General features: G+C 35.1%; 1 protein-coding gene across 3 annotated transcripts in view; it reads right to left on the bottom strand.

Annotated features, from left to right (window-relative positions):
- LOC124236121 (Bardet-Biedl syndrome 4 protein) overlaps positions 1-15796 on the bottom strand; it is a 188120-nt gene that overhangs the window by 99717 nt on the left and 72607 nt on the right. For all 3 annotated transcript variants that reach the window (XM_046654823.1, XM_046654824.1, XM_046654825.1), the window contains 2 exons: positions 9731-9823; positions 9176-9231 (listed from right to left, as the gene is read on the bottom strand). In XM_046654823.1, the coding sequence (XP_046510779.1) occupies positions 9176-9231; positions 9731-9823 (149 nt within the window). The remainder of the gene's footprint in view (positions 1-9175; positions 9232-9730; positions 9824-15796) is intronic.

Here is a 15796-nt window from a genome sequence, read left to right as displayed (position 1 = left end):
GTTCAATAAAAATTTTTTGAATGAGTAAACCTCCACATGTCACAGATGCTGAAACTGAGGTTTAAAAACAATTCGTGTATCTGGCAATTCCTCAAAATTTAAACACAGAACTACCATGTGATCCAGCAATTCCACTCCTGGGTATATACACCCAAGAGAATTAAAAACAGTTGTTCAATAAAAAACTTGCAAACCAATGTTCAAACAATAACACAAATGTTTCCATAAAAAGTGGAAATAACCCAAAGGTCCAAGAACTGATGGAGAAACAAAATATGGAATATCCATATAATGGTATATTATTTAGCTATAAAGAGGAATGAAGTACTGATACATGCTACAACATGAACGAACCTTAAAAACATTAAGTGAAAGAAGCCAGACACAAAAAAATCACATATTGTATGACTCCGTTTAAATGAAATGTACAGAATAGGCAAATGTATATAGACAGAAAACAGGTAAGTAGTGGTCAGGGTCTAGGGGGAGGAGGGAATGGGGAGTGACTGCTTAATGGATATGGGATTTCTGTTAGAGGTGATGAAAATGTTCTGGAATTAGATAATGGTGATGGTTGCACATCATTATCAATATAGTAAAAGTCACTGAATTGTATACTCTAAGATGCCCTGATTCCCAAAAACACCTTACTTCTATTATTGATAAAGCTCATCTGATGTAACAACCTAATGATTTCTTATAGCTGACTCTAACCTAAGCATAACTGACAAGAACAAAGGTCAGCCATAGTTATTAGGCCTTAATTATTAGGCTATAGTTTGTCTGGTCATAAGGAAGAAAAAGAAAGTGATCTCCCATCCTTGAGAATAAGCACTCTCAAGAAGGCAAGTGTCCTCCTGGCTATTAATAACCTAATTCTCTCGATAAAGACCTCCTGTCATCACTTGTGTTGAAAATAGTTATTATATCAACTCTTACAGTGGAAGGCAGCTCTTTATGACGGTAAACAAAAATACTTCTACTGAAAGCCTATTATAAATTCTGAGCACAGTGTCAGATACATTTAATCCTTGAGTTTGGGGATAATTCTCCATTTTTACAAATGAGATAACCGGAGAGCTGTGATTTGAAACCAGATGACTTTAAACACAAGGATTTTTTTTTAGTATGCCAAGTACTAATCCATGCCTTAAGCTTATGTAGTATCTTGAGTAAAACAACAATATTATGCTTCAAATTAGGACTGATAAAATATTTTTCTTTAAAAAGGTTTTTTTCCCTGACATACCAATTACAGACAAGTACAAAGAAGGAAACAAAATCACCTGTAACTTTATCACTCAAGAGGAATATCCATTGAATATTTTTATGAATCTGGACCTTTTCCTCTTTTTCTGTAAATGTATGATATACAATTTTAAACAGAGAACTTACTACATATAATTTTATATCTAGTTTTTTTCACTAACATTATTATAGGTATTTTCCAATGCATTAAAATAATTCACAAAACTTTTCTAACAGCTGCATCATATTCCATCTTCCCCTACTGTTGGGCATTTAAGTTGTAGGGTTATGACAAGGTGATTAATATCTTTATAATAAATCTTTGCTCAAATTTCTAATCATTAAAAATAAATATAATATTTAATTACTGTCTGAATTCATTCCATCACAATCAAAGGTCCAAATGATCTTGCAGCCATCTCTGGCTCATCTCTTCCTCTTAGAGCACATATCTAACTGACTCTACCTTGAAAATACATCCAAAATCCAACCATTTCTCATAACTCCTCTGCTACCCTCCTGGATTGAAGGACCATCATCTCTCACCTGGATTATTGTTACAGTCTCTGAATCTCTCTGCTCCTACTGATGGTCTCTCTTTTCAACACCAGCAGTCAAAGCAACGCTCTCTGACCATGTCACTCCACTGCTCAAAATCCTCTCATGGCTCTATCTTAGAATAAAAGCCAAAGACCTTATAATGGCCTCTAAGGCCCTACACAATCAGCTTCATGCACCCCTCCTACATCCTTCTCTGCCTCCCTTCAATCTTGTAAGTTTACATTTATAGTTCAAAAACATTTTCCAAAGTTTAAATTAATAATAATTCTCAGTAATTTACTCCTTGTCTACAAACTTTCCCTTATTAACTAAAACTTGACAAATCATTTCACTTTGCATTTCATTGAGATTAGGAAATTATTTCAGTACAAACTTGAGTTCCAATCCCTTAAGCATGTATTTTAAAACAGATAATGTTCTGTAGCTTTTGTGCTAAATTTCCTACCTGGAATACTAAAGTAGTGCTTTTCTGTTTGATTGGGCAGAAATGACAGGGGGTATTCAATTTATTCCATCTCGACACATACAACCCTAAAGTCACATGTTATCAAAGGATTCTCCATAAACTCTCTGTGGAGTGCCTTAAAAATAAATACAACCTGGGGGTAATCAAAGAATTCTTATGTAGCAATAATCACAAACAGGAAAAAATGATGAATTAGAGACCATTAAAATGAAAACTTCTGTTCATGAAAAATCACTGACAGAGAAAAGGGAAGCCCCACATTGGGGAACATAGTTGTAATACATTTATCTACCAAAAGACTTATCAGAACATTTAAACAATTCTCACAAAGTAATTAACAAACAGACAAGGTAACAAAATTTTAAGAATGGACGAGTGACTTGAATGGGCACTTCATAAAAAGGGATATCCAAATGGCTAATAGAAAGGTGTTTGACATCATTACCTACCAGGACACTGCAAATTATAACCATGAGATATCCTTATATGCCCACCAGAAAAGATAAAATTTAAAAAGTCTAGCGATGTAAGTGTGGGCAAGGACTAGAGCAGTTGCACATAACTAGGAGGAGTGCAGGTACAACTACTTTGGAAAACCATTTGGCAGTATCTAGTAAAGCTAAAAATCTCACTCCTGAGTATATACCCAAAAGAAATCAGCACATGTCCGCCAAAAAAACACACATATAGGAATATTGTTTGTAGCTTTTTCACAGTAGATAAAACCAAACAAGCCAAAAAATTCCAAATGTCTATTATCAGGAGAATGAAATACTATATAGCAATAACAAAAAACCACAACCAAATAAACCTAAAAACATACAAATGTATTTAACAACATATACATATCTCAAAGACATTATGTTAACTGAAACAGATACATATTTTTTAAAGTTAAAGTGTACTTTACACACTTTACTGAATATATTTTAGCTTAATAAAAAAAGTAAAATAAAAATCAAAACATTGCAAATTGAGCCTGTTATAAATAAATAAGAATGACATTTTTGCACTGTAAAAGATGAGATGCTCTACTGTACTGTAACTAATACACATATTAAAGTTTAGTTTGTCTTCTGCCTCAGATGGTACAAACCATGACCTCACTTAAGGGTCTAGGCAGCTTCACAACCCCACTTGTGATTTTTGAGATACTGATAAAATGTAAAAAATAATCATCTGACTTGGATGTTTGGAATATTCTTCTTGGAAGAGCACAGACTTAGAGGACTACGTTTACTTCTCTCTGGATTCATTCAACTAGCCGGTTTTATGTAATATTTATATCATTATAATATTATAAAAGTACTGGTTTACAATTTTGTGAATAAATCTGTTGAAAAAACATGAAAGAATCTGTTCCAGAACAGAAAATAACTATAAAGTTGACAATATAAAGTAATTAATATAAATTACAAGTAGAAGAGATAAAGGTAAAGAACAGCGTAGAGTCTCCAGTTTCCTCACCTTACACAGTAAGGACTTAAGATACACTGCTTAAAGTTGACAGAACAGGAAATAACTATTAAAAATAGCATTTAAGTTATATTATCTAATTTAAAACAATCTATTTTTAAAAAGAACATTTCTGCCTTTTTCAGACAAATGGGGACTTAGCCAATAGAAGTATGCATTATCTATAGAAAGGTCCTAAGATTCATTTTTTAAAAATTTTATGTATCAGTTAAAGCTTTTAAAAAGCACTTGGCATAACTTGCTAGAAGTGAGTGGCAATGAGTTCCTGTCATCATCTCTACTTATCTGTTTCAAAAACCCCTATATATGAAAAAGTATGAAAAATCATACTAATTTTTAGATACATCTCATAGAATGCTGAATTAGAACATCACAATTCCAGGTGTGTGCTAACACTATCAATAAGTCAAGATGAGACTAAATAGACTACTTGAAGGTCTTTAAAGACTTAATAGATACAAGTTTACCTTTATCATCCTAAGATTACTACAGAGGCTATATATAGTAAAAGAATTTAGGCCCTAAACAACTACAGAAAAAAACTAATCAACTGCAAGGATGAACAGAAACAGATGAACATTTATTTGGTCTCAAGTGATAAATAATTTAGAGAAATAATTTTCATTAATCTCATAAAAGCATGAAGGACAAATCTTGGGACAAAGAAAAATCTCAAAGTATACTGTTACCTTCCTGACTTTGCAAGTGTAACTATATGAGACCACTGTGTAGGGAAGCCCCACTTAGCCAAACAGCCTTGATGGTTTTCATAGCATAAATCAATCTCTGAAGTTTGCAATGATGACATATGCTTATGGAAGCAAGGGAGAAAAATGCATTTCCAGTTACTTATTCAAGGATACATGCCTACTGTATATCTGTTGCTAAGAAATAAAGAGTTGAATCCATTGAATCACTACTCTTAACAATTTAAGAGTCTAAGGAAGCACCAAAAGATCAGTGAATAAATACTTTCAGTGTAGTGTTTCCAAGGGTAGAGCCACACATCCTGAACGGAAATAAGCAAAGGATTCACTCAACATAAATAGGATACCTGGGGTCATACAGCTTATAGCCTAAGAAGAATACAGACAAAAATAGAAGCAATTACAAAAGCGTATGGTAACAGAAATAGGGGAGAGCTAAGAAGCACATAGGGTGTCTGCCCAAATCAAAATGAAAATCTAAACTGAGGCCTGAAGAATGACTAATAGGATGAGAACTGAAGAGAAAAACAGGAAGAGTATTTCATGTCAGAAAGTCAGGAGACGGCAGAGAAAAAAGTAAACAAAATCAAACCAAATCAAATACAAATAAAATGTATAGTACTTTTAAGAAACGAAGTTCTATGTGGCTACAATAGAGAATGCGAGAAGAGGTAAGGCAAAAGATGAAGCTGCAGAGGTAAGCAATACAGGACAGTGAAAGTCATTTGTGAAGAACAATTGGAAGTTCTGGGTATAAGGGAATCACTTAGAAGCCAATTGCAGATTCCCAGCTAAGAGAAGATGATGGCCTGGATCAGGTTAATGGCAGTAGGAACAGAGAAAAATAGATGGATTTAAGGGTAATTAGGATGTGGAATTGACAGAATTTGGTCAGGATGACTCTGGGAAATGCAGGAGAAAAATCAATTAGGGATATCATCAAGGTTTCTAATTTAGGCAAGTCTTTAAGACCTAGTGGTAACATTCTTTGATACTGAGAAGCAAGAAGAATGAGTGGGTTTGGTGGTGGTAGAGGTGGTAGGAGGCTTGGACAAGATAAAGCCTGAGGAATATACATATGAAGATGCCTGACACGTAGTGAGATATATCGGTCCCAAGCTCAAAAGAAAGTTCATCTGAAGATATAAATTTGGAAATTTCCAATGTATGCCTAAGGTGAGAGTATAGAGTGAGAAAAAATAGTGGGTTGGATAGAACCCCGAGGAGCAGTGTTTCAGAAAGAGGCAGAAAAAGATGATTTTGCAAAGTCAATTAGAGTAGATGTGGAGCAGGCCCAGAATGGTGGCCTTGGGAGTAGGGGGTTGGGGTGAAGGGGATTTTACTGGAAATGAAAGGGTATGGCAGTGGTTCTCAAACTTAAGTGTACACGAGTACCACACTAGGAGAGTATATTGTTCAGATTGCTGGGCCCCATTCTCAGAGTTTCTGATGCAGTAAGTCTAGAGTTGGGCCTGAGAATATGCATTCTTAAGTAACTAGTTGATGCTGGCTGGAGAACCAAAATTTGAGAACTTCAGGGCTAGGGTACAGAATAGACTATACGTAGGAGCACTGAAATCACCCTGGATGACAGTAAGCCTTGGGAGAAAAAAAAAGTGAGGGAGATGTCAGCACTACAAATAATTAAGTGGGAGTGACCAAGAAGTCAAACAGACAAAACACAAAGGACTGTGATACAGCAGGATAACAAACTTCAAAGGATCTATGGATTTTAAACTGAAGTAGACAAACAGCCTGATTACAGCATTTGGGACTGAGGGAGACAATTACTTCACCCCCTGACCATAAGGTATATAGGGGAAAAAAGCTAGCTTCAACTTGAGAGGGTTATAGGGGAATATGTCTTCAGGAAAGAATTGGGTTTGTTTCAATTCAACACCCAAATGAGTTTCATTAGAATTACAACAAGAAATCATTTTTTAATCTACCAAATTGGAAATTAAAAAAATGATAGTACCATGATTGGGAAGGATTCAGTTTCTTTTCATGCTAAGAAAAAAGAATTTTAAGTACATTTCAGATACTGGACCTTAGGATTAGACATTTAAAAAACATGTTCTATCATTTAATTAACTAACCTTTTAAATTCCAAAAGAAGGGAATTATTTATTTAAAAGAAAGAAAACAGAAGATATATACCAATAGTACACAACCATACAAGGTGAAAAATAGAAATCCCTCTTCCTATTCCTCGACCCCCCTAACTGACAACACTATTAAAATTCTCTTACGAATATTCTCAGTTTTCTGTGCATGTACCAGGATGCATATCCAAAAAGCTCAAGAAATCCCAAAGAAGATAAACACACAGAGAGCCACATCTGGATATACCATAGTCAAACTGCCTTAAGCCATAGACACAGCAAATCATGAAAGCCACAAGTAGTGGACAATGATAATTAATAGCTGCCTTATCAGAAACAACGGAGACAAGACAGCAGCAAAATGACATATTTAAAGTGAAGAGATTATTAGATGAAAGGCCAAAGAACAAAAACATCTGCAGAAATTGCCAAACTACATTACAAAAAGGTTGCAACAGTTTATACTCCGTATTGTACTATATTCTCACACTCATTAGATATTACCAAATTCTTTAATCCTTACCAATCTGAAATGCAAAAACTTTTTTAAAAAGTTGCAGTATCTAATTTTGATTTACATTTATTCAACTAGACATAGCTAATGTTCATGACCATTTAAAATTTCTTTCACTGTGAACTGCCTGTTCATGTCCTTTCCATAGAATTATCTCCTTTTTAGTGATTTGTAAGAGCCCTAATATTAGCCATATTTGTTTTATGTGTCAGAAATATTTTTCCATTTCCCCTCCAAATAAAATTTCATAAAACAACAGCCTTCTAACTACAACCCACTGCTCAAACTATCCTCTCTATCCACTATCAAATTATCCACTCTAAACTATCCTCCACCATACCACCAAAGTTGTATTTCTAAAATGCAAATCTTATTATCACGGTATTAACAACCTTCTTTGATGAAACTCATTATAAACTATCAAACTCTTTTCAGACTCATCTCTAATCTGCTACTCTGTGCTCTACCCACCACAAAATACTTAATAGAGAAGTTCATGACCTATGTAAAAAAATACTGGCATCCTTTCTTCAACCAATATGACTCCCTCCACTCCCCCAACCGAGATTTTTACCCCTTTTATCTTACTCCCTAAGTAAAGTCTCCCTAAACTCTTCAGGTGGAATAATTTGCTTCTTTCTAACTGTAATTTTGTACATACCTTTACATATAAAACAAACTCTGCATTTTAGTTATTTATTATTATGAACATCTTGGGGGAAGGAAATGTATCTTAATTTTTTTGTTCTCCTGTGCTTATGTGCTAATAATAATAATCAGACTCGCAGTAAATGTTTGTGGAATGGATAAAAAGATACAGCAGCCTATACTGATGAAACGTACTGACGAATCTGTATTGATGAAATTGATATATTGATGAAAGAATACACAGAATCAGAAAGTATCAGGGGACAGGATAAAGACACCTGCAAGGATGGTGGTACTTCAAGATGACACATGGCTTATTTTTGCTAGCTTAAAACAATAATTGAAGATTTACTGAAAGAAGGAAACAGTATTAACACAGAGCTGACAACAGTAAATATGTTTTAGTAAACTAAAGTAGGTTGATGTTAATAAAGTGGAATCAGTGAGCTTTATAAACCGTGCTGGTTAAAGTCAATTTATAGCTTTATTAGGTTAAGAATTTTGCTCATTAACGCCATGGCTTTACTTTTGTTACCCTCAAATCCCAGTGCTTAAACACAGACATACCTTTCTATATAGGCAATTATCCAGGACTAATTATACAATTTGTTTGAGGATCGTTCAGGCCCTCAATCTGTTTATCCTCCTAGACTGAAGTCAATTAGGTAGCCTGAGGTTATAAAAACAGCACTGGCTCAAGAATTAAGCAACTCGGGACTTCATCCCAGGTTCAGGAACCAGCTATGTTTGTTTCTTCAAGTTTCTTTCGCACTTCAAAAGAGAACTTTTCACAAAACGAGTAGTTAGCCAACAATCCACAGCTACAACGCCTCTGGGATTTGTAGCAGAGTTCCAGCTGAAGCCACATTCCCCTTGGGTAGCTCCCAGTGAGTGACAGAGCATGGTAAGGGTACCAGGGCCCGGTCATTTCTGTTCATTGAGGCATTCCTCTATGGGCAATCTATACAATGAAGTTCCCCACAGGGTTGCCAGAGACTCTCACAGCTGTATCATAGTCTGAGTCTCTTCCTACTGAATTCTCCTCCCTTCTTTCTGTCCTTTAACAGGCATCAGACCTGCATCAAGGTCTGTCCACTCCTGTTCCTCCTCCTCTTTATCCTACACAGAGGCTATCCTGCAATGAATCTCCCTCCTTTTTTACCCTATCTTGGCATCTGCTTCCCAGAGGACCTTAACTGACACACGGACATATCCTATTCTCCAATTCCAAGGTTTACTGAAATGTAGCTATCAGGTATTGCCAAGTTTACTAGAATAGTGACCGAGCATTTAACCAAGTTACAAACAGGCTTTTGCACTATAAAGGAATGTAGATTAGAAAGTCTCTTTAGACTAAAAATTTCACCTCCTTTAAGGTGCTCAGTGAAAATTAATTTGGTTTAACCAACTAACCAATATTCAACATGCGGAATCTATCAAAAATACTTACATAACTGTGTTGTCATCCACTAAGATATCACAACCATGAGCAGGGCACGAAATAGTCTGAAAAAGATTGAAATTTAAACTACGTCTTCAATCAACAAATATTTACTGAATGCTTACCATTGCCAGGCACTTTGCTAGGTTCTGAGGATACCTTAACATTCACAAGATCTTAACCATTCCTTTTCTGTTAAAAAAAAATGTATGTGCACGAATGTGTTTATCACCATAAGCTAATTAGAACTGCTGACCTGCATATTTGGTTTTTCAATCTAAAACTTGAAAGGCAAAAGCAAGAGATGACAGAATTGCCCAACAAGTTTAGTCTGATTTTACAAATATTAATGCCCACTGAGAAAACATTACCTAGACTGGATCTTTAACTGGAATGCCACATTGTAAATACAATAAAAAGACTCAATTATCTTTTAGTTGCTTTAATCTAGAAAACAGTTCCCCATGCAATTCATAATGCAGAATGCTTCACCTATATTTATGCAACTGTCTAAACACCAGAGGAAATTAAATAGCAACAAAAAAAATAAACAGGCAGCTTTACCTGTCCCATGCCTTCCTCCATTATTTTGGTAGTTAAATATTCACTCCAGCACTGCATACAAAATTTATGTCCACATTCAAGGCCAGTGAAATACTGTAACAAAAATAACACATGGACTTTTAAAAGATATTATCAAACAAATCACTATACATAGTGACACAATAAGGTTCTATGACATCACATTTTTCGTACTGGCTATAATGTCCAACTTGACAAGACTAGTTGGGCCTCTAAAATGAAGTTCTAAGTAATTAAAACTAGAAATATAAATACAATGAACACAAAACATCTAATTAATGAGAAATGCATCCATGCTAGATACCTACAATTTTTAGGAAAGGCAGACAAGAAGAAGCTTGTATTAAATATAAGAATATGTCATGTACCAATAAGCATATGAAAAGATGAATATCCTTAGCCATCAGGAAAATGTAAATCAAACCCACAATGAGACACTACTTCACACCCACTAGGATAGCTATAATCCTATAAAAATACAGATAATCACAAGTGTTGGCAAGGATGTGGAGAAATTAGAACCCTTATGCACTGCTAGTGGGAATGTAAAATGGTGCCAGAATTTGGAAAACACTCTGGCAGTCCACTCATAGGTATATACCCCAAAGAAATGAAAACATATGTCCACACAAAAACTTGTACACAAATGTTCATAGCAGCATTATCCATACTAGCCCAAAAGTGGAAACAACCCAAATGTCTGTCAGCTGATGAATGGATAAACAAAATGTGGAATACTCATATAATGGAATATTATTTAGCCTTAAAGAGGAATAAAATATTGATATGTACTACAACATGGATAAACCTTGGAAATGGTATGCTAAGTGAAAGAAGCCAGTCACAAAAGAACACAGACTGTTTGATTCCATTTATATGAAAGGTCCAGAATAGGCAAATTCATAGAGAAAGAAAGTAGATTAGTGGTTCCCTAGGGCTGGAGGGCTTGGGGAGAAATGGGAAGTGACTGTAAAAGGATATGGGGTTTCTTTTCGCAGTTATGAAAATGTTCTCAAAGTAACAGTGGTAAGGACTGCACAACTCTGTGACTATACTAAAAACCACTTTAAACAGGTGAATTGTATGGTATGTGAATTGTATCTCACTAAAGCTATTATAAAAAAATATATCACACAAATATAGGACTTCATAGCGCTGCATGGAACACAGCTAACCTAGAAAATAAATAAAATACTATTGAAACCAAAAGACTTACTCAGCTAAGAATAATATAACATTTTGGTCTAATCTTCTATTACTTATATGATTTGAAATAATATTAATTTGAGGAATGGTTAAATGGAGTATTCTATATTCTATAATGGGATATTAACAAGTACTTTAAATAACATTAGAGAGTCTAGACTAGGATTATATTTCAAAAAGACAAATAATGGGCGCCAGCCCGGTGGTGCAGTGGTTAAGTTTGCATGTTCCGCTTCGGCGGCCCAGGGTTCACCGGTCTGGATCCTGGCTGTGGACCTACACACTGCTTGTCAAGCCATGCTGTGGCAGGCGTCCCACATATAAAGTAGAGGAAGATGGGCATGGAGGTTAGCTCAGGGCCAGTCTTCCTCAGCAAAAAAGAGGAGGACTGGCAGCAGATGTTAGCTCAGGGCTCATCTTCCTCAAAAAAAAAAAAAAAAGACAAATAATGGTTGACACATTTTAGTTTAAGAATATTTTACAATATTTACCACTTTATTATTTTAAGTGAATAAGTAATAGAGGCTCATGGTTAAAAACAACTATTTAACAGTATGAGATTATGCTGAAAAAATAAGGCTCCCTCATCCTCATTCTTGTCCTATACTTCTCTACCCAGAAGTAATCATTATTTTCCAACATCTTACATATTCTTCCAGAGATGTTCTAATGTACACAGGTGCACGCACACACACAGTAAGAGTACCAGATACTCTCTTCTGCATCTTGGATTTCTTTACTATTATTATTTAACAGATTTCTGATGTGGTTTTACATTGGTACACATGGGTCCACCTCTTTTTACAGTCTGTATGAAGGTACCACAATTTATTTAAACAGTCTACTATTAAATGGACATTTAGACTACCTTTTTCCTACTATGCTACTGCATTGACCATATATACATCTTTGTGATCATATGAACGTATCTTAGGACAAATTTTTAAAGGTGAAATTATAACAGGTATACATTTACAATTTGATAGGTTATTTACCAAGCTTTGTTCAAAGAAGTTGTGCAATGTATACTGTTCAAGAGAATTTGGTCCCTCACACCCATGCCAACATAGTTTATTTTCCAAATCCTTGATCTTTGCCAATCTAACAGGTGAAAATGAACAAACTTCATTAGCTTTCATTTTAATTTCTTTTATTATGAGTGAAGTTTAAACTCTGAAAAAAGATTTAAGGCTGTATATTTCTTTTTCTGTGTACTCTGTCCACCTATTGTACTCATTTTTCCACTTGATCTTTTCTTAATGATTTAGTGGGAATTTTCACTTATTTAGGAAATTGGCTGTTTTTAAGTGTGGAAAATGTTTTCTCCCAGTTTCAATTCTGAATGCTCATGTTTCGCTGCTACGCAGAAGCTTTTTATTTCTATGTAGCAAAATGTATTAGCTTTAAAACTGATGGCTTCTAAATTAATTAACTTTGATATAAAGCATTAGGTAGAAATCTAAGTTTCCACTCCAGATGGCTACCAAGTTGTTCCAACACCAGTTACTGAATAATCCACCTTAATTGAAATGCCTCCTCTATAACACATTCAATTCTCCTCATGCATATTTTACTCTATCCTGTTCCACTGCACTGCCTACTCTTGTATTTGGTAGGACTAATCCTCCCCAACTCCATCAATTTATTCTTCTTTTTCAATATTTTACTATTACTCTATTCCCAAATATTCAAGTCATCCTTTTATCGCCCTTTGTATTTAAAGTTTTCTTCATATAGATTCACATTTCTTGCCAAATTTATTCCTAGTTCTTTTATTCTTTTTGTGACTCTTATAAGTGGGATTTTTTTTATTCTATCACATTTTCTAACTAGCAGTTATCTGAAATATACTTATGAAATTTCTGATGTTGCTTATGATATTACATGCAAATAAATAGGATACAAAATTCTATATTGTAGCATATCAACATAAAAAATGCCTAGAAGCAGCCATGGAAGAAAATGTGTCAGAGTCCTGAGACTGGTTTTTAGACCAAATGACATGGAAAATATTTATGAAGTTTAAAATATGGTGCTATTCAGATTGACAACGATTCTAACTCATTCACAAAGCAAGTGAAGGTAAATATTTGGGAAATCAGTACTCTTGTCCATTAAAAAAAAGATCTGGGAAACAAAAAAATCTATTCTCTGGGGGCCGGCCCCATGGCCGAGTGGTTAAGTTCGTGGGCTCAGTGGCCCAGGGTTTCACCGGTTCGGATCCTGGGCGGGGACGTGGCACCACTCATCAGGCTACGTTGAGGCAGTGTCCCACATGCTACAACTAGAATATACAGCTATGTACTGGGAGGATATGGGGAGAAAAAGCAGGAAAAAAAAAAAAGAAGAAGAAGAAAAAGAATATTGGCAACAGTTGTTAGCTCAGGTGCCAATCTTTAAAAAAAAAAAATCTATTCTCATTAGTCCCCACTAGTGGAGGAGATCTGGCACTAACTTGTTGCCAGATCACTAATGGAGGGTATTTGATTTTCAGTTATAATGAGAAGTGGCATTCTGTAAAGAAAAAACATAGCAGAGTAATAATACTAACAACGCTACAATGTTTTATTCATAACTTAAAACCACACACACATCCTCATGTGCTTTATTCTTTTTTTCAAATAAGAATCCTAAAGACTAAGAGATTAGGGTCACAATGGTTACTAAGTGATCACTATAAGTAACATCTCTATCTTTAGGACTTCTAGACCAGAGCACTCTTATGAGATAAAGCAAAAAAAAAGAAAGCTTTCTATACTTTAAAGGCTTCTTTTTGATAATTTTTCTGATTGATAAGACTAAACAAGATAAATTAGAAAAACAAATCACACATGCATGTCTGAAGATCATGCAAAAACTAATCTATGGTATAAAGACATTCATTGTGCTCAAGAGTTGTGTCATTATCACAGATATATCTGAGTATCTTCCAGTCTGTCTTCATTTCCCTTTCCCTCCTCCTCCTTTGACATATCTGTTCCCTTACTGCCTTGTGCTTATTACCTACCTGGCTCCGTGGGCCTTTCCCTGACAAACGGAATCAGATTATCTATTCATCAAACTTATCCCTGTTTACGTCATAAATAAATCTAACCAAGAATACACTAAAAATATATGAAATACTACCTACAAGAGAAATTAATGGTCCTGAAGAAAAAGAACTGAAAGAATAAAACACACTCTTCAAAGTTTCATTTATTGCCACCATTTTACACACAGAGCAACTAATGTCAAACAGAAGTGACAACATTAAGAATTATCTTTCCTCCATCAGAAGTTGCCCATATAATCTCTAAAGCTGAAGCCATTTTGCTTATAAAAACTGAGAAAACACTCAGGGCATCAGTTCTCTCCTCTGTAAAATGGAATGAGTTAAAGAGGAAGATAGGGTTGGACTTAGATCAGACGTTTTCAGTGTTCCCAGGAGCGCCAAGATTCAGAGGTGTGTCAGGGATGGACTACCCTCACAATCTTGAACTTTGCATGTATCTATTTAACATATCTTAATCTTAGAAAATATAAATTATTCACTTCATAAAAATGAGACACTGTAGCCAAAGCTGTATTTCCTAGTAGAATGAGGTGTTAGTACAGCTAGATCTTACGCTTTTATTCAAAACTGTCATAAAATGAGCAACTGTTGCCAGGATTAAGAAACCCCTGAATTGGCCACAACACAAGCAGGGCAAGGGTCGGGAGCAGCAGGGACAGGGAGGAATCTATGAACTTAAAAAGTGCTCCAAAGTCTCTGGAAGTTGTTTTTAAAGAAGAGACCACCCAGGATAGTTAACCCCAAAGTGTTATCTAAGCTACCAGAAGCATTTATTTAAAAACTTGTCTTTATGTGGCACTGTATAAAGCTAAAGGTGCTTTCTAGAAAGATAAAGGTATTCAAGATACACGTTAATAAAAGGCAAGTATTCCTGTTTGAAGAGATTAGTGGATACTGAAATGCAGAAGTTAAACAATATAAGTAAAGAAATTACTCATCCAATTAACAAAGCTTCAATGAAGAATCTCAGGTGAATTTACTGCAAAACTGAAGAGGTTAAAATTATCCTTCTATATTAGTCTAAGAACTATAAGAAGTCCTAATTTCATCATGATTGTATTTTTCATAACACCTGGCAGTTTCCATAACTCTTGAACTTACTTTTCAATCCACATCTCTGTTTGCTTTCTTGTCCTGTCACTTACTTAGCAAAACTTTCTTTAAAAAAGTGATTTGTTTGTATTTATTGCCTCCACTTTCTTTCCCTCCTTCAAGTCAATGAATCTTCAGTCCATGCAGTGTCGTTTTGCCTCTTACCACACTACTTAAAATAACTTTTCAAGATCATCAGTAAACTTCTTGTTGTTAATTCCAAATTTACTTTTCAATTCTTTTCTCTGAAGCTTTTAGCACTGTTTACCATTCTTGGAAGCGCATTCTCTTCCTTCGGCTTCTGTATTGCTCAATTTTCCTGGTTCACCTAACTAACACACCTTCAGAGGTTAGTTCAAATGTCAATTTCTATGGGAAGTCCTCCCTGATCCAAAACTGGGTTAGGTGTCTTTCCAACACATTCCCACAGTATTATGCCCTATCAAAGCATTTACTGTCCTTTTTGAATACATAATTTTACTTGTCTGCCTAGCCAACCTGTAAAATTATCTGAAGCAGGCATTATGACTTTATGCTCCATTGTATTTCTAATACTCAGAGTAGCGCCTGGTGTGTCGAGAGAATGAAGGAAGGAAGGAATGAGGGAATGAACAAACGGATAGTAGGTTCTCCATCATCGGTTACAAGTACAAGCAAAACTTACACCTCAAATCTCCAGTCATGATTTTCCATTCTAA

This window comes from Equus quagga, chromosome 2 (assembly GCF_021613505.1).
Source record: "Equus quagga isolate Etosha38 chromosome 2, UCLA_HA_Equagga_1.0, whole genome shotgun sequence".
NCBI classification, from domain to species: Eukaryota; Metazoa; Chordata; class Mammalia; order Perissodactyla; family Equidae; genus Equus; species Equus quagga.
Note: the sequence above shows the minus strand (reverse complement) of the source record. Positions and strands in the feature narration are given on the sequence as shown.